Source organism: Salvelinus namaycush, chromosome 36 (assembly GCF_016432855.1).
Source record: "Salvelinus namaycush isolate Seneca chromosome 36, SaNama_1.0, whole genome shotgun sequence".
In the NCBI taxonomy this organism is placed as follows: Eukaryota; Metazoa; Chordata; class Actinopteri; order Salmoniformes; family Salmonidae; genus Salvelinus; species Salvelinus namaycush.
In genome coordinates, this window is record NC_052342.1 from 7,838,586 (window position 1) to 7,859,043 (window position 20,458).

General features: G+C 36.5%; 1 protein-coding gene across 3 annotated transcripts in view; it reads left to right on the forward strand.

Annotated features, from left to right (window-relative positions):
* Positions 1-18,946, forward strand: part of LOC120030344 (neurexin-2-like) — an 848,849-nt gene extending 829,903 nt beyond the window's left edge. For 2 of the 3 annotated variants that reach the window (XM_038975718.1, XM_038975720.1), the window contains 2 exons: positions 18,453-18,477; positions 18,661-18,946. In XM_038975718.1, coding sequence (XP_038831646.1) covers positions 18,453-18,477; positions 18,661-18,946 — 311 coding nt within the window. Of the gene's footprint in view, positions 1-18,452; positions 18,478-18,641 lie in introns of all 3 variants that reach the window. The other variant, XM_038975719.1, reaches the window with a different exon arrangement.
* The last annotated feature ends 1,512 nt before the right edge of the window (positions 18,947-20,458 follow it).

Genomic DNA, 20,458 nt, shown 5'->3' on the forward strand with positions numbered 1-20,458 from the left:
AGTTGTTTTTAAATCATCTCGTAAAATAATTTACGTTCAAGTTCCCGTGGTCAGTGTTTTTAGTTGTTTTCTCATCTCTAACATATTTACTGTCAGTGTTCTCTAATCGCTCTCTAACATATTTACTGTCAGTGTTTTCCTCATCTCTCTAACATATTTTTACTGTCAGTGTTTTCTCATCTCTTAACATATTTACTGTCAGTGTTTTCTCATCTCTCTCTAACATATTTACTGTCAGTGTTTTCTCATCTCTCTTAACATTTTACTGTCAGTGTTTTCTCATCTCTCTAACATATTTACTGTCAGTGTGTTTTCCATCTCTCTCTAACATATTACTGTCAGTGTTTTCCTCATCTCTCTCTAACATATTTACTGTCAGTGTTTTCTCATCTCTCTCTAACATATTTACTGTCAGTGTTTTTCTCTCTCTCTCTAACATATTACTGTCAGTGTTTTCTCATCTCTAACATATTTACGTCAGGTTTTTCATCTCTCTCTAACATATTTACTGTCAGTGTTTCTCATCTCTCTCTAACAATATTACTGTCAGTTTTTCTCATCTCTCTCTAACATATTTACTGTCAGTGTTTTTCTCTCTCTCTAACATATTTACTGTCAGTGTTTTCTCATCTCTCTCTAACATATTTATGGTCAGTGTTTTCTCATCTCTCTAACATATTTACTGTCAGTGTTTTTTCATCTCTCTCTAACTATTTACTGTCAGTGTTTTCTCATCTCTCTCTAACATATTTACTGTCAGTGTTCTCATCTCTCTCTAACATATTTACTGTCAGTGTTTTTATCTCTCTCTAACATATTTCTGTCAGTGTTTTCTCATCTCTCTTAACATATGTTACTGTCAGTGTTTTCTCATCTCTCTCTAACATATTTCTCTCTAACATATTTACTGTCAGTGTTTTCTCATCTCTCTCTAACATATTACTGTCAGTGTTTTCTCATCTTCTACATATTTACTGTCAGTGTTTTTCTATCTCCTCTAACATATTACTGTCAGTGTTTTCCATCTCTCTCTAACATATTACTGTCAGTGTTTTCTCATTCTCTAACATATTTCTGTCAGGTTTCTCTCTATCAACATATTTACTGTCAGTGTTTTCTCATCTTCTCTAAATATTTACTGTCAGTGTTTTTCATCTCTAACATATTTACTGTCAGGTTTTCTCATCTCTCTCTAACATATACTGTCAGTGTTTTCTCATCTCTCTCTAACATATTTACTGTCAGTGTTTTCTCATCTCTCTAACATATTTACTGTCAGTGTTTCTCATCTCTTAACATCATTACTGTAGTGTTTTCTCTCTTATAAATTTACTGTCAGTGTTTTTCATCTCTCTTAACATATTTATGTCGTGTTTTTCATCTCTCTCTAACATATTACTGTCAGTGTTTTCTCATCTTTCTCCTAAACATATTTACTGTCAGTGTTTTCTCATCTCTCTCTAACATATTTACTGTCAGTGTTTTTATCTCTCTCTAACATATTTACTGTCAGTGTTTTCTTCCTATCTACATATTTACTGTCAGGTTTTCTCATCTCTATTACTGTCAGTGTTTTCCTCTATCTCTCTAACTATTTACTGTCAGTGTTTTCTCATCTCTAACATATTTCTGTCAGTGTTTTTTATCTCTTATTTAACATATTACGTCAGTGTTTTTCATCTCTCTCTAACATATTTACTGTCAGTGTTTTCTCATCTCTAACATAATCTGTCAGTGTTTTCTCTCATCTTCTAACTATTTACTGTCAGTGTTTTCTCATCTCTAACATATTTACTGTCAGTGTGTTTCTCATCTCTCTTAACATATTACTGTCAGTGTTTCTCAACTCTCTCAACATATTTATGTCAGTGTTTTTCATCTCTAACATATTTACTGTCAGGTTTTCTCATCTCTCTCTAACATATTTACTGTCAGTGTTTCTTCATCTCTAACATATTTACTGTCAGTGTTTTCTATCTCTCTCTAACATATTTACTGTCAGTGGTTTTCTCATCTCTAACATATTTTACTGTCAGTGTTTTCTCATCTCTAACATATTTACTGTCAGTGTTTTCTCACTCTCTAACATATTTACTGTCAGTGTTTCTCATCTCTCTCTAACATATTTACTGTCATGTTTTCTCATCTCTCTCTAACATATTTACTGTCATGTTTTTCTCATCTCTCTCTAACATATTTACTGTCAGTGTTTTTCATCTATCTCTAACATATTTACTGTCAGTGTTTTCTCATCTCTCTCTAACATATTATACTGTCAGTGTTTTCTCATCTCTCTCTAACATATTTACTGTCAGTGTTTTCATCTCTCTCTAACATATTTACTGTAGTGTTTTCTCATCTCACTAACATATTTACTGTCAGTGTTTTCTCATCTCTCTCTAACATATTTACTGTCAGTGTTTTCTATCTCTAACATATTTACTGTCAGTGTTTTCTCATCTCTCTCTAACATATTACTGTCAGTGTTTTCTCATCTCTCTCTAACATATTACTGTCAGTGTTTTCATCTCTCTAACATATTACTGCAGTGTTTTCATCTCTCTCAACATATTTACTGTCAGTGTTTTCTCATCTTCTCTAACATATTTACTGTCCAGTGTTTTCTCATCTCTCTCTAACATATTTACTGTCAGTGTTTTTCATCTCTCTCTAACATATTTACTGTCATGGTTTCTCATCTCATCTCAACATATTTACTGTCAGTGTTTTTCTCACTCTAACATATTTACTGTCAGTGTTTCTCATCTCTCTCTAACATATTTAATGTCAGTGTTTTCTATCTCTCTCTCAACATATTTACTGTCAGTGTTTTCTCATTCTAACATATTTACTGTCAGTGTTTTCATCTCTCTCTAACATATTTACTGTCAGTGTCTCATCTCCTCTAACATATTTACTGTCAGTGTTTTCTCATCTCTAACATATTTATGTCAGTGTTTTCTCATCTCTAACATATTTATGTCAGTGTTTTCTCATCTCTCTCTAACATATTTACTGTCAGTGTTCTCATCTCAACTCTATTTTACTGTCAGTGTTTTCTCATCTCTCTCTAACATATTACTGTCAGTGTTTTCTCATCTCTCAACATATTTACTGTCAGTGTTTTCTCATCTCCTCTAAATATTACTGTCAGTGTTCTCATCTCTCTCTAACATATTTACTGTCAGTGTTTTCTCATCCTCTAACATATTTACTGTCAGTGTTTTCTCATCTCTAACATATTTACGTCAGTGTTTTCCATCTCTAACATATTTACTGTCAGTGTTTTCTCCTCTCTCTCTACATATTTACTGTTCAGTGTTTCTCACTCTAACATTTACGTCAGTGTTTTCTCATCTCTAACATATTTACTGTCAGTTTTTCCATCTCTCTCTAACATATTACTGTCAGTGTTTTCTCATCTCTCTCTAACATATTTACTTCAGTGTTTCATCTATCTCTAACATATTTACTGTCAGTGTTTCCATTCTCTCTAACATATTACTGTCAGTGTTTTCTCATCTCTCTCTAACATATTACTGTCAGTGTTTCTCATCTCTCTCTAACATATTTACTGTCAGTGTTTTCTCATCTTCTTAACATATTTACTGTCAGTGTTTTCCTCTCTCTCTAACATATTACTGTCAGTGTTTTCTCATCTCTCTCTAACATATTTACTGTCAGTGTTTTCTCATCTCTCCTAACATATTTACTGTCAGTGTTTTCTCATCTCTCTCTAACATATTTACTCAGTGTTTTCTCATCTCTCTAACATATTACTGTCAGTGTTTTCTCATCTCTCTCTAACATATTACTGTCAGTGTTTTCATCTCTCTAACATATTACTGTCAGTGTTTTCTCACTCTCTCTAACATATTAATGTCAGTGTTTTCTCATTCTCTAACATATTTACTGTCAGTGTTTTTCATCCTCCTCTAACATATTACTGTCAGTGTTCTCATCTCTCTCTAACATATTTAATGTCAGTGTTCTCATTTTTCTCTCTAACATATTACTGTCAGTGTTTTCTCATCTCTCTTAACATATTTACTGTCAGTGTTCTCATCTCCTCTAACATATTTACTGTCAGTGTTTTCTCATCTCTAACATATTTACGTCAGTGTTTTCTCATCTCTAACATATTTAGTCAGTGTTTTATCATCTCTCTAACATATTTACTGTCAGTGTTTTCTCATCTCTAACATATTTACTGTCAGTGTTTTCTATCTCCTCTAACATATTACATGTCAGTGTTTCTCATCTCTAAATATATTTACTGTCATGTTTCTCATCTCTCTCTAACACATTTACTGTCAGTGTTCCTCATCTCTCTAACATATTTACTGTTCAGTGTTTTCTCATCTCTAACATATTTACTGTCAGTGTTTCTCATCTCTAAACATATTTACTGTCAGTGGTTCTCATCTCTCTAACATATTTACTGTCAGTGTTTCTTCATCTCTCTTAACATATTTACTGTCAGTGTTTTCTCATCTCTAACATATTTACTGTAGTGTTTTCTCATCTCTCTAACATATTTACTGTCAGTGTTTCTCATCTCTCTCTAACATATTTACTGTCAGTGTTTTCTCATCTCTTCTCAACATATTTACTGTCAGTGTTTTCTCATCTTCTCAACATATTTACTGTCAGTGTTTTCTCATCTCTCTCTAACATATTACTGTCAGTGTTTTCTCATTCTCTAACATATTTACTGTCAGTGTTTTTCATCTCTCTCTAACATATTTACTGTCAGTGTTTTCTCATCTCTAACAAAAATTTACTGTCAGTGTTTTCTCTCTCTCTTAACATTTTTACTGTCAGTGTTTTTCTCATCCTCTAACATATACTGTCAGTTTTTCATCTCTCTCTAACATATTCTGTCAGTGTTTTCTCATCTCTCTCTAACATATTTACTGTCAGTGTTTTCTCATCTCTCTCAACATATTTAGTCAGTGTTTCTCATCTCTCTCTAACAATTACTGTCAGTGTTTTCCATCTCTCTCTAACATATTTACTGTCAGTGTTTTCTCATCTCTCCTAACATATTACTGTCAGTGTTTTCTATCTCTAACATATTTACTGTCAGTGTTTTCTCATCTCTAACATATTACTGTCAGTGTTTTCTCATCTCTAACATATTTACTGTCAGTGTTTTCTCATCTCTCTCTAACATATTACTGTCAGTGTTTTCTCATCTCTAACATATTAATGTCAGTGTTTTTCTCTCTCTAAACAATACTGTCAGTGTTTTTCATCCTCTAACATATTTACTGTCAGTGTTTCTCATCTCTAACATATTTACTGTCAGTGTTTTCTCATCTCTAAAATATTTACTGTCAGTGTTTTCTCACTCATCTCTAAAATTTACTGTCAGTGTTTCTCATCTCTCTCTAACATATTTACTGTCAGTGTTTTCTATCTCTCTAACATATTTACTGTCAGTGTTTCTCATCTCCTTAACATATTACTGTCAGTGTTTTCTCATCTCCTCTAACATATTTACTTCAGTGTTTTCTATCTCTCTCTAACATATTTACTGTCAGTGTTTTCTCATCTCTCTAACATATTACTGTCAGTGTTTTCCTATCTCTCTCTAACATATTTACTGTCAGTGTTTCTCATCTCTCTCTAACATATTTACTGTCAGTGTTTTCTCATCTCTCTCTAACATATTTACTGTCAGTGTTTTTCATCTCTCTCTAAAATATTTACTGTCAGTGTTTTCTCATCTCTCTAACATATTACTGTCAGTGTTTTCTCATCTCTCTTAACATATTTACTGTCAGGTTTCATCCTCTCTTAACATATTACTGTCGTGTTTCTCATCTCTCTCTAACATATTTACTGTCAGTGTTTTCTCATCTCTAACATATTTACTGTCAGTGTTTTCTCATCTCTCTCTAACATATTTACTGTCAGTGTTTTCTCATCTCTCTCTAACATATTTACTGTCAGTGTTTTCCTCTCAAATATTACTGTCTAGTTTCTCATCTCTCTCTAACATAATTACTGTAGTTTTCTCATCTCCTCTAACATATTTACTGTCAGTGTTTTCTCACTCTCAACATATTTACTGTCAGTGTTTTCTCATCTCTAACATATTTACTGTCAGTGTTTTTCATCTCTCTCTAACATATTACTCAGTGTTTCTCATCTCTAACATATTACGTCAGTGTTTTCTCATCTCTCTCTAACATATTTAATGTCAGTGTTTTTCATCTTAAAATTTACTGTCAGTGTTTTCTCATCTTCTCTAACATATTTACTGTCAGTGTTTTCATCTCTCTAACATATTTACTGTCAGTGGTTTTCTCATCTCTAACATATTTACTGTCAGTGTTTCTAATCTAACATATTTATGTCAGTGTTTTCTCATCTCTAACAATTTACTGTCAGTGTTTTCTCCTCTCTCTAACATATTTACTGTCAGTGTTTTCATCATCTCTAACATATTACTGTCAGTGGTTTTATCATCTCTAACATATTACTGTCAGTGTTTTCTCATCTCTCTCTAACATATTACTGTCAGTGTTTCTCATCTCTCTCTAACATATTTACTGTCAGTGTTTTCTCATCTCTCTCTAACATATTACTGTCAGTGTTTTCTCATCTCTCTCTAACATATGTACTGTCAGTGTTTTCTCATCTCTCTCTAACATATTACTGTCAGTGTTTTCTCATCTCTCTCTAAATATTTACTGTCAGGTGTTTTCTCATCTCTAACATATTTACTGTCAGTGTTTTCTCCTCTCTCTCTAACATATTTACTGTCAGTGTTTTCTCATCTCTCTCTAACATATTTTACTGTCAGTGTTTTCTCACTCTCTCTAAACATATTTACATGTCAGTGTTTTCTATCTCTCTAACATATTACTGTAGTGTTTTCTCATCTCCTCTAACATATTATGTCAGTGTTTTCTCATCTCTCTCTAACATATTTACTGTCAGTGTTTTTCACTCTCTCTAACATATTACTGTCAGTGTTTTTCATCACTCTCTCTAACATATGTACTGTCAGTGTTTTCTCATCTCTAAACATATTTACTGTCAGTGTTTTCTCATCTCTAACATATTTACTGTCAGTGTTTCTCATCTCTAACATATTTACTGTCAGTGTTTTCTCTCTCCTCTAAAATATTTATGTCAGTGTTTTCTCATCTCTAACATATTTACTGTCAGTGTTTTCTCTCTCTCTAACATATTACTGTCAGTGTTTATCTCATCTCTAACATATTTACTGTCAGTGTTTTCTCATCTCTCTCTAACATATTTACTGTCAGTGTTTTCATCTCTCTCTAACATAACTTTACTGTCAGTGTTTTCTATCTCTTCTAACATATTTAATGTCAGTGTTTATCATCTCTCTCTAACATATTACTGTCAGTGTTTTCTCATCTCTCTCTAACATATTTATGTCAGTGTTTTCTCACTCTCTCTAACAATTTACTGTCAGTGTTTTCATTCTCTCTCTAACATATTACTGTCAGTGTTTTTTATCTCTCTATCTAACATATGTACTGTCAGTGTTTTCTCATCTCCTCTAAACATATTTACTGTCAGTGTTTCTCATCTCTCTCTAACATATTTACTGTCAGTGTTTTCTCATCTCTCTATAACATATTTACTGTCAGTGTTTTCTCATCTCACCTCTAACATATTTACTGTCAGTGTTTTCTCATCTCTAACATATTACTGTCAGTGTTTTTCTCTCTCTAACATATTTATGTCAGTGTTTTCTCATCTCTCTCTAACTATTACTGTCAGTGTTTTTATCATCTTTCTCTAAAATATTTACTGTCAGTGTTTTCTCATCTCTCTCAACATATTACTGTCAGTGTTTTCTCTCTCTAAACATATTTACTGTCAGTGTTTTCCATCCTCTAAAATATTTATGTCATTTCTCATCTTTCTTAACATATTACTGTCAGTGTTTTCATCTCTCTCTAACATATTTACTGTCATGTGTTTCTCATCTCTCTAACATATTTACGTCAGTGTTTTCTCATCTCTCTATAACATATTTACTGTCAGTGTTTTCTCATCTCTCTCTAACTATTTACTGTCAGTGTTTTCTCATCTCTCTCAACATATTTACTGCAGTGTTCTCATCTCTCTCTAACATATTTACTGTCAGTGGTTTCATCCCTCTCCTCTAACATATTTACTGTCAGTGTTTTCATCTCTCTTAACATATGTACTGTCAGGTTGTCTCATCTTCTCTAACAATTTTCTCTAACATATTACTGTCAGGTTTTCTCATCCCTCTAACATATGTACTTGTCATTAGAGAGAGATGAAACACTGACAGTAAATATGTTAGAGATGAGAAAACACTGACAGTAAATATGTTAGAGAGGGAGAAAAACCTGACAGTAAATAGTTAGAGATGAGAAAACACTGACAGTAAATATGTTAGAGAGAGGAGAAAACACTGACAGTAAATATGTTAGAGATGAGAAAACACTGACAGTAAATATGTTAGAGAGAGATGAGAAAAACACTGACAGTAATATGTTAGAGACAGATGAGAAAACACTGACAGTAAATATGTTAGAGAGATGAGAAACACTGACAGTAAATATGTTAGAGAGAGATGAGAAAACACTGGCAGTAAATATGTTAGAGAGAGATGAGAAAACACTGACAGTAAATATGTTAGAGATGAGAAAACACTGACAGTAAATATGTTAGAGAGAGGAGAAAACACTGACAGTAAATATGTTAGAGATGAGAAAACACTGACAGTAAATATGTTAGAGAGAGATGAGAAAACACTGACAGTAAATATGTTAGAGAGAGATGAGAAAACACTGACAGTAAATATGTTAGAGATGAGAAAACCTGACAGTAAATATGTTAGAGAGAGATGAAAACACTGACAGTAAATATGTTAAAGAGAGATGAGAAACACTGACAGTAAATATGTTAGAGATGAGAAAACACTGACAGTAAATATGTTAGAGATGAAAAACACTGACAGCACATATGTTAGAGATGAGAAAACACTGACAGTAAATATGTTAGAGAGAGATGATAAAACACTGACAGTAAATATGTTAAATAGAGATGATAAAACACTGACAGTAAATATGTTAGAGATGAGAAAACACTGACAGTACATATGTTAGAGAGAGATGAGAAAACACTGACAGTACATAGAGATGATAAAACACTGACAGTAAATATGTTAGATATGAGAAAACACTGACAGTAAATATGTTAGAGAGAGATGAGAAAACACTGACAGTAAATATGTTAGAGAGAGATGAGAAAACACTGACAGTAAATATGTTAGAGAAAGATGAGAAAACACTGACAGTACATATGTTAGAGAGAGATGAGAAAACACGGACACTAAATATGTTAAAGAGAGATGATAAAACACTGACAGTAAATATGATAAAGAGAGATGAGAAAACACTGACAGTACATATGTTAGAGATGAGAAAACACTGACAGTAAATATGTTAGAGAGAGATGAGAAAACACTGACAGTACATATGTTAGAGAGAGATGAGAAAACACTGACAGTAAATATGTTAGAGAGAGATGAGAAAACACTGACAGTAAATATGTTAGAGATGAGAAAACACTGACAGTAAATATGTTAGAGAGAGATGAGAAAACACTGACAGTAAATATGTTAGAGAGAGATGAGAAAACACTGACAGTAAATATGTTAGAGAGAGATGAGAAAACACTGACAGTACATATGTTAGAGAGAGATGAGAAAACACTGACAGTACATATGTTAGAGAGAGAGGATAAAACACTGACAGTAAATATGTTATAGAGAGATGAGAAAACACTGACAGTACATATGTTAGAGAGAGATGAGAAAACACTGACAGTAAATATGTTAGAGAGAAATATGTTAGAGAGAGATGAGAAAACACTGACAGTACATATGTTAAAGAGAGATGAGAAAACACTGACAGTAAATATGTTAGAGAGAGAGGATAAACCACTGACAGTAAATATGTTAGAGAGAGATGAGAACACTGACAGTAAATATGTTAGAGAGAGATGAGAAAACACTGACAGTAAATACGTTAGAGAGAGATGAGAAAACACTGACAGTAAATATGTTATAGAGAGATGAGAAAACACTGACAGTAAATATGTTAGAGAGATGAGAAAACACTGACAGTAAATATGTTAGAGAGAGATGAGAAAACACTGACAGTAAATATGTTAGAGAAAGATGAGAAAACACTGACAATAAATATGTTATAGAGAGATGAGAAAACACTGACAGTAAATATGTTAGAGATGAGAAAACACTGACAGTAAATATGTTAGAGAGAGATGAGAAAACACTGACAGTAAATATGTTAGAGAAAGATGAGAAAACACTGAATGTAAATATGTTAGAGAGAGATGAGAAAACACTGACAGTAAATATGTTAGAGAGAGATGAGAAAACACTGACAGTAAATATGTTAGAGATGAGAAAACACTGACAGTAAATATGTTAGAGGGAGATGAGAAAACACTGACAGTAAATATGTTAGAGAGAGATGAGAAAACACTGAGAGTAAATATGTTAGAGAGAGATGAGGAAACACTGACAGTAAATATGTTAGAGAGAGATGAGAAAACACTGACAGTACATATGTTAGAGAGAGAGGATAAAACACTGACAGTACATATGTTAGAGAGAGATGAGAAAACACTGACAGTAAATATGTTAGAGAGAGATGAGAAAACACTGACAGTAAATATGTTAGAGAGAGATGAGAAAACACTGACAGTAAATATGTTAGAGAGAGATGAGAAAACACTGACAGTAAATATGTTAGAGAGAGATGAGAAAACACTGACAGTAAATATGTTAGAGAGAGATGAGAAAACACTGACAGTAAATATGTTAGAGATGAGAAAACACTGACAGTAAATATGTTAGAGAGAGGAGAAAACACTGACAGTAAATATGTTAGAGATGAGAAAACACTGACAGTAAATATGTTAGAGAGAGGAGAAAACACTGACAGTAAATATGTTAGAGATGAGAAAACACTGACAGTAAATATGTTAGAGAGAGATGAGAAAACACTGACACTAAATATGTTAGAGAGAGATGAGAAAACACTGACAGTACATATGTTAGAGAGAGATGAGAAAACACTGACAGTAAATATGTTAGAGACAGATGAGAAAACACTGACAGTAAATATGTTAGAGAGAGATGAGAAAACACTGACAGTAAATATGTTAGAGAGAGATGAGAAAACACTGACAGTAAATATGTTAGAGAGAGATGAGAAAACACTGACAGTAAATATGTTAGAGATGAGAAAACACTGACAGTAAATATGTTAGAGATGAGAAAACACTGACAGTAAATATGTTAGAGAGAGATGAGAAAACACTGACAGTAAATATGTTAGAGATGAGAAAACACTGACAGTAAATATGTTAGAGATGAGAAAACACTGACAGTAAATATGTTAGAGATGAGAAAACACTGACAGTAAATATGTTAGAGAGAGATGAGGCAACACTGACAATAAATATGTTAGAGAGAGATGAGAAACAATGACAGTAAATATGTTAGAGATGAGAAAACACTGACAGTAAATATGTTAGAGAGAGATGAGAAAACACTGACAGTAAATATGTTAGAGATGAGAAAACACTGACAGTAAATATGTTAGAGAGAGATGAGAAAACACTGACAGTAAATATGTTAGAGATGAGAAAACACTGACAGTAAATATGTTAGAGAAAGATGAGGCAACACTGACAGTAAATATGTTAGAGAGAGATGAGAAAACACTGACAGTAAATATGTTAGAGATGAGAAAACACTGACAGTAAATATGTTAGAGAGAGATGAGAAAACACTGACAGTAAATATGTTAGAGAGAGATGAGAAAACACTGACAGTAAATATGTTAGAGATGAGAAAACACTGACAGTAAATATGTTAGAGAGAGATGAGAAAACACTGACAGTAAATATGTTAGAGAGAGATGAGAAAACACTGACAGTACATATGTTAGAGAGAGATGAGAAAACACTGACAGTAAATATGTTAGAGACAGATGAGAAAACACTGACAGTAAATATGTTAGAGAGAGATGAGAAAACACTGACAGTAAATATGTTAGAGAGATGAGAAAACACTGACAGTAAATATGTTAGAGAGAGATGAGAAAACACTGACAGTAAATATGTTAGAGATGAGAAAACACTGACAGTAAATATGTTAGAGAGAGGAGAAAACACTGACAGTAAATATGTTAGAGATGAGAAAACACTGACAGTAAATATATTAGAGAGAGATGAGAAAACACTGACAGTAAATATGTTAGAGAGAGATGAGAAAACACTGACAGTACATATGTTAGAGAGAGATACGAAAACACTGACAGTAAATATGTTAGAGATAGATGAGAAAACACTGACAGTAAATATGTTAGAGAGAGATGAGAAAACACTGACAGTAAATATGTTAGAGAGAGATGAGAAAACAATGACAGTAAATATGTTAGAGAGAGATGAGAAAACACTGACAGTAAATATGTTAGAGATGAGAAAACACTGACAGTAAATATGTTAGAGATGAGAAAACACTGACAGTAAATATGTTAGAGATGAGAAAACACTGACAGTAAATATGTTAGAGAGAGATGAGAAAACACTGACAGTAAATATGTTAGAGATGAGAAAACACTGACAGTAAATATGTTAGAGAGAGATGAGAAAACACTGACAGTAAATATGTTAGAGATGAGAAAACACTGACAGTAAATATGTTAGAGAGAGATGAGAAAACACTGACAGTAAATATGTTAAAGAGAGATGAGAAAACACTGACAGTAAATATGTTAGAGATGAGAAAACACTGACAGTAAATATGTTAGAGATGAGAAAACACTGACAGCACATATGTTAGAGATGAGAAAACACTGACAGTAAATATGTTAGAGAGAGATGATAAAACACTGACAGTAAATATGTTAAATAGAGATGATAAAACACTGACAGTAAATATGTTAGAGATGAGAAAACACTGACAGTACATATGTTAGAGAGAGATGAGAAAACACTGACAGTACATAGAGATGATAAAACACTGACAGTAAATATGTTAGATATGAGAAAACACTGACAGTAAATATGTTAGAGAGAGATGAGAAAACACTGACAGTAAATATGTTAGAGAGAGATGAGAAAACACTGACAATAAATATGTTAGAGAAAGATGAGAAAACACTGACAGTACATATGTTAGAGAGAGATGAGAAAACACGGACACTAAATATGTTAAAGAGAGATGATAAAACACTGACAGTAAATATGATAAAGAGAGATGAGAAAACACTGACAGTACATATGTTAGAGATGAGAAAACACTGACAGTAAATATGTTAGAGAGAGATGAGAAAACACTGACAGTACATATGTTAGAGAGAGATGAGAAAACACTGACAGTAAATATGTTAGAGAGAGATGAGAAAACACTGACAGTAAATATGTTAGAGATGAGAAAACACTGACAGTAAATATGTTAGAGAGAGATGAGAAAACACTGACAGTAAATATGTTATAGTGAGATGAGAAAACACTGACAGTACATATGTTAGAGAGAGATGAGAAAACACTGACAGTAAATATGTTAGAGAGAGATGAGAAAACACTGACAGTAAATATGTTATAGAGAGATGAGAAAACACTGACAGTACATATGTTAGAGAGAGATGAGAAAACACTGACAGTAAATATGTTAGAGAGAGATGAGAAAACACTGACAGTAAATATGTTAGAGATGAGAAAACACTGACAGTAAATATGTTATAGAGAGATGAGAAAACACTGACAGTACATATGTTAGAGAGAGATGAGAAAACACTGACAGTAAATATGTTAGAGAGAGATGAGGAAACACTGACAGTAAATATGTTAGAGAGAGATGAGGAAACACTGACAGTGAATATGTTAGAGAGAGACAAGGAAACACTGACAGTGATTGAGAGGGAGAAGAATAGAGTGAGAGAAAATATTGTGAGAAAAAGCAAGTCGAAGAAGAGGAAAATAATGAGAGGAAAAGAGGAAAGGTTGATATTTCATGCGTTGACTCAGCCCGTGATCAAACAGCGCTCGTCTGAGGTAGAAACACTAGGCTGCCGAACAAGCCAACAGGAGTGAGAGTTCATGGAACACATCCAGAAGTGCTGTGTAGAAAAGCACTCTGGATAGCGATCCGTTATAATCAACCATACGAGGTGAACGTACCTTCATCAATCAACGTCAGAATAAATTACCCACCCTCATCATAGGATGGCACGCGTGGACTGTATATTCAATGATGCACTGTGGAATGCTTTTCACTATTGAACGCACACTACAGTAGGTTTTCAAGATATGTAACTTTCAAAATGCAGAAATTTGGCCCATATGATGCATTTTGAAAGTTACATATCTTGAAAACTTGATTCCTGACATGCAAAACATTTTGGGACTATGTCAACAATGGACTAATTAAACAAATACCAAAATATCGTTTTTGGGTGGAGTTTTACTTTAACTAAATCAAGAATGTAGTCTTTATTAAATGGATTATTATCCAGTATAGTTGACCATTGTGGAGAGGGAGAATGATCAGACTAGAACATACGTGTCCCTGTGTGCTCTATTCTCTTCACAGCGTAATCAAAGCTCATTCTTTATGCAGCATATCAACTCTGAACAGTCGTTCAACCATTAATATTTCGAGTGGCTCAGGACGAGCCAACGTGATCGGCAGAACAACTAAGTCCCAGTGTTTGTTTGGCATCCATCGTCGATGCATCGGTATGCCTCTTTAACGCTGAGGGGAAAAACACACCCACTTTGAGTTTTGGTTTGAACAAGGTGAGTCATCCTCTAGCACTATGGAGATGGTGAGCTATAAAGACGAGTGACGCCACGGCAGGCTAACCTAACTATGGGAAAAGCTTATTCTCTCGACAGGTCAAATCATTTTACAATGAGTAAAGTGGATTTTCAATCTTCCAAACGAAGGGCACCTCATTGGGTTCTCAATGGGTTCTCTATGGGTTCTCTATAGGTTCTCTATGGGTTCTTGGCAGTTCTCAGTGTGATGATGACCGAAGCGTTTGAAACCTGTTTGAACATGTCCGTTCACACCAGCTGATTCATCATACAGCCAATGGTGTGGCTATGGTGGCCAACCTGTGGGTGCCATCTGACCAATCAGAAGCTGCATATGCAGTTTACGGGCACTGCCATGGGAAGGGGAGGTATACCAGAGGTGTTGATAGGACTGTGTCGAGACAAAGATACACTCAGTGAAGAGACAAGCGAGACGAGTGCAGCTATGCATGTAGATGCCTGTGTGGGTCTGTGTTTGAGGGTTGACAAACCGTCATCTACTCCAACCTTGGCCTTGTGGTCAGCAGTAACTTTTCCTATCCAAGTACGGCACCAAGGACCAAGCTTATGGCACAAAGCTGAATTACGTGCCAAGAAGAGAGTGTTGGTATCGTGCACTTTCGCCTTCTAATTCATGATGATTAGAACCAAAGGAATGCAACACATTTGAGAACAATGCAAACGATAATAAATGAATCCACTTTTTAAGAAAGTCTTAGATTCACCTAATGATCATGACTACTTGGAAGCAGGTTCACACAGAATCTTTAGCAATTACTCAGACAAAGTGCCATTTTTTCCCACCGATGTAATCACATTGTGGCGACAACACCAAACATTCACCTCAGCTCACTCTCGTATCATCCTGTAGACAGGGCACACATTGAGCAGCTCCACCAGACGCTGGACGGCTTCATAACGGCTCTTGGTTTTCTTACAACACTCCCTCAGTGTCAGACACCTGTAACTGAGCCACGCCGTAGCGGAACACAGTGAGGGGCAGACTGCATACAGAGAGGCAGGAGGACAGCGAGGTATTCCGCTGTCACCATTTCAGTCGTACAGACAGATGGCGAGGTAAAGATAGATGCAAGTCTATCTTATCCAGCAAGTCAGAATAGAAGCTAAATATCTCTAGAGTACAAGACGGGAAAGTAGAAAACAATGCTGAGAATCTGACGAATTTACAGAATATGTGTGACAAATCATCTAATATTCTACAGTTCTATCATATTTTGGGCTAACGGTTTATTCATTTTCTCTGTTTACTTTTCTTTGTTCCTCAAATGTGCCAACACTCTTCAAGGTGAATCTCAACCCTCAGACACAGAGATACTCACATAAGTAGGCACCCTAATGTTGCCACGGTAACATGGCCATTTTGACTGTGCAGTAGGAGTTGTAGGAGTTGTAGGAGTTGTAGGAGTTGGGAATGGGCTGGATCCTATAATGTTGAATACTGACTAACTTTCTCTTTCTCAGCATTCATGATTTTACTCCCTTTAAAGGCCTTGTTGTTGCTCTGTGTATTATTATCTTTTGAAAGGTTTTGTGTAAAAGTTGCATTATAACCCTTATGAAAGTCCCTTGCCCTACTTATTGTGGGGTTGTCAGGAAAAATGGGGGCTTGAGGGCTTGGAGGGGGCTTGAGCACTTGTGGGATATGTTGGCTTGGGAATGACAAATACAGCCCAAAATACCCTCAATACACATTTCAAGAATCTCCACTCCACACTCACTCGCTTTATCCGATCCCTATTCCGTTTAGATACACAAATTTACCTCATCAACTCAAGAAAGGGCCAGGGTTAAGAATATGTATGATTCATGTTATGGACATTTCTGTGACTAACCTTATCATTGTCCATAAAGAGAAATGTAATAATTTTTCAAACTGCCCCCTAACATTTTTGCAAATTGTTTCTGTGATTGTGACCCTAACAAGATTTTGGGATGCGGCAGAGGGTAGCAAATTGTTTTTTGAAGAGGGAATGTAACTTGTCATTGATATTGTGCTATGTACTGCTAACATTGTCCTATTATGTTTAACGTCTCCAATTGGTACTCCTATGTTTGTCTCAATGATTTTGTCCTGACCTATCTTTAAAGCAATGTACTGACTTGTAAACACCCAAAATGTTTTATTAACTGTGGGTGTGATTATATTACAAAGGACAAAAAAGTCATTCACAAAATTCCCTCTAACACTGAATATAAAGGCATAGAGAAAAGGGGCTAAGGCATAAAGATCTGAGAAATTGTTAACTGTGTCGGGTGATAATTGGTAGAAGGGAATAGGAATTTTAATGTTCCTTGTTTTAGCATATCTACTGGGAGGGAGGTGGATGTTAGAACCGCATCTGTAGACTGTGTTTCGGGGTAGAAACTAGGGGCATCAGTTTCCCCCAGCTGGTCTTCAGGGTGTGAATACAGATTACAGCTAATTAGAACTGAGCCATGGAATCCACCATGCCCCCAGGCGGAATAGGATTTGAGCCATTCTTTATGAAAACTGAAAAACACAATGAATTATTTAGAGAATTATTAGATTTTTCACACACACACAACAAGAAAAAGAAATGGGGGGGGGGGGGGGGGTGTCGGGGGGGGGGGGAGTTGTTTATCACTATCCAAGAACAATCTTACGCAGCTTTCTTTTTGTAATTTTTTTTTTCATGCAAAAATCATGCGGCCAATTTGTTGATGTAAGTGACCTGAACTCCGTGGTTTGCTATCTTATTTAACCCAGAGAAAACTGAGAGTCAGCGTAGAAATAGTACAGCATAGACAGGCAGACAGCAAAGGATAGCTTGTATCTAGTAGATGTTGATCTGTTGTTTAGTCTTTTAAACATGTTGTCCATGGACAACAGTAACATATATGTATAGTCATGTTCAGTCTAGAGCAAGGGAGATGTAAGGATAGTCAGAAAATGTATTGTTATCTTTATACTATGTATTGTACATCTGTTTAGTCAGCTTAACTCTTTCAATAGAAGACTAGAGACTAACTCAACTTTAGAACTGACCTCATGTCAGGTTTTAGTGCTGTTCTAATAATGGTGTTGCTGTTTTCATTTGAACTTTTGATGTTTTTCTTTTTTGATCTGGAGAGGGCGCTCTGTTTTTCACTGACACGCTTTTCCCTCCGTTGTCTCTTTCTTGTCCTAGGAGGTGAATTAGTGTTGCCCATAATAACGGTGGACTCCCTAGACCCCCCATCCATCGCCACCCGCTACCCTGTAATCCCCCCGCCCCCCACCTACCGGCCCCTCCTACCCTTCCTTGAAACTACCAAAGAGTCCCTCCCCCTGCCCAACGGTCGCCCCCCCTGCCCACTGGACCAGGAGGACTGCGAGGAGGCGGGACCCATCGAGGTGTCCGCCTACGGCTCGGGTGAGATGACCGAGTCGGACGACGAGGACTATTACAAAAACTCCCCCCTCGTCACCGACAGGACGGTCCTCCCCCCTCCCCCTAACGAGGGTGGCATCCATAACCCCCACGACCGTCACTTCTCCCACCGGCCCCCCAACTCCCACCGCCCCCCTCTGTCCTCCACCCCCACAGCCAACCCCAACCAGCTAGGCCCCAGGCTCAACAAGCCCGGCGGCAGCAGCAGCAAAAACCCCGCTGGCAAGATGAACACCCGGGACCAGGTGCTGCTGCCGCCCGCCCACCCCTCCTCAGACCCTGACCGCCACCGCCACGTCCCAGGCGTAACCTACCCTCCCAATTTCCCCCATGTGCCCACCCCAGACCCCACCTCCCCAGAGAGAGGAGGGCCTCCCGGCGCGGTAGAAGTAATCAGGGAGTCCAGCAGCACCACGGGCATGGTGGTGGGCATCGTGGCGGCCGCTGCCCTCTGCATCCTCATCCTGCTCTACGCCATGTACAAGTACCGTAACCGGGACGAGGGCTCCTACCAGGTAGACCAGAGCCGAAACTACATCAGTAACTCGGCCACGCAGAGCAACGGCACCCTGGTGAAGGAGAAACAGCCGGGCACAGCCAAGACAACCACCAAGAACAAGAAGAACAAAGACAAGGAGTACTACGTCTGAGACCGGCCTAGCCAGAGACAGAGGACAAAAGGAGACGCACAGAGAGAGAGGAAGGGAGGGGGAGAGAGGAGAGGGGAGAGATGGAGGTAGAGGAAGGAGAAAGGTAAGGCAGTATATGAACTGACAACTGTAAAGTAATTAGCAAAATCTTTGTGGGCAGAGTTTCATTTTGTTTAGTGTGTAGGTTACATTGCCGCCAAAATGACCTCCTCGCTTTCCTCCTCAACCCATTTAGAGCCTAAAGCAAAGGGAGAAAGGATGGGATTGGCACAGAAACGTTTTAAACGACTTAATCAGATCGACACATAGTCCCACAACTATTCAAAATATTCTTGGTATTTTTCTTCAATACAGTAATACTCTTTCGCACTTAGCCTCATAACATTTTCTTTGAGAACACAAACAGACAATGTCTTGATTACAATGGCCGCCAAACCTCGCTCAATACAATATAATTTTGTGCCAACAGCCATACCCAGAGCTCATGCTACAACGGAGCTAGGTAATCCAGCACCATTGAAAGGGTATTGTATTGTAAATAGCCTACGATCAGAGTTTAAGCATGGTGATTGACTATAGAGAGACACAGGGAAGGAAGAACCACCATCAGTGTTTGAGCATAGACCTATTCATCGGTATCAGAGGTTAAGTGTATTGATTCTATCTACTAGATGGGTTTGTATTGGAAGTTCAAACCCCACTGCTAGCCAAGTACATTAATACCAAAATACTGCCAAACATACAGAAACTAGGTGTCAAATCTGCCTCCTTCCCTCATCTAAGTATTCAAACATCACCTCACTTGTCTCTCGTGAAGTCTCTCCCTCTTTCTCTCCCTCCTCCTCTCACTCGTGAGCATCTTTTTCTGTCCCTGTCTATGGTCCTGAGGAGCTGATGCAACATTATTCTGCTATGTTTCAAGCATGTAGTAGTCATTTCCGAAAAAAGAGAAACTTTCTGTGGGAGAAAACACAAAAAAATGACGATGATAACTAGCAAACCACGTGTGAGAACAACACCTTGAACCAACCAACGGATGCTACGTATTACGTTTTAGCCGCCAAAACAACTACTGAGGCCAAAACCCTGGGTCGTCTTTCAGTTCTCCAGCAGATATCCGTAATGTGTTTTTCTTGGGGGCTCCACACGGCATTTCCCCCTACTGAGCCCACTACCGCAGAGGATGTGGCTCACCTCGTTACAGTCCTATCACACACAAACCAGAAACCAACCTCCAGCAGACAACCTGACTTTGTTCTATATAAATATATATATGTATAGACGTTTCAGAGAAGAAAAAACCTATGGACCTAACTGAGAGTGTGTCATAAGAGGAGAAATGCACCCTAATGCGCGTGCATCAGTGGACTCAGTGATAGATAACGAAGATGATGGACAATTGATACTTGACGTGAGACCGATATCCCCCACCAATCCCCTTAATCATGCACACTATGACCAACATTCAACGACAGTGGGAAACGCAGTCCCACTAAGGTGGAGATTAAAAGG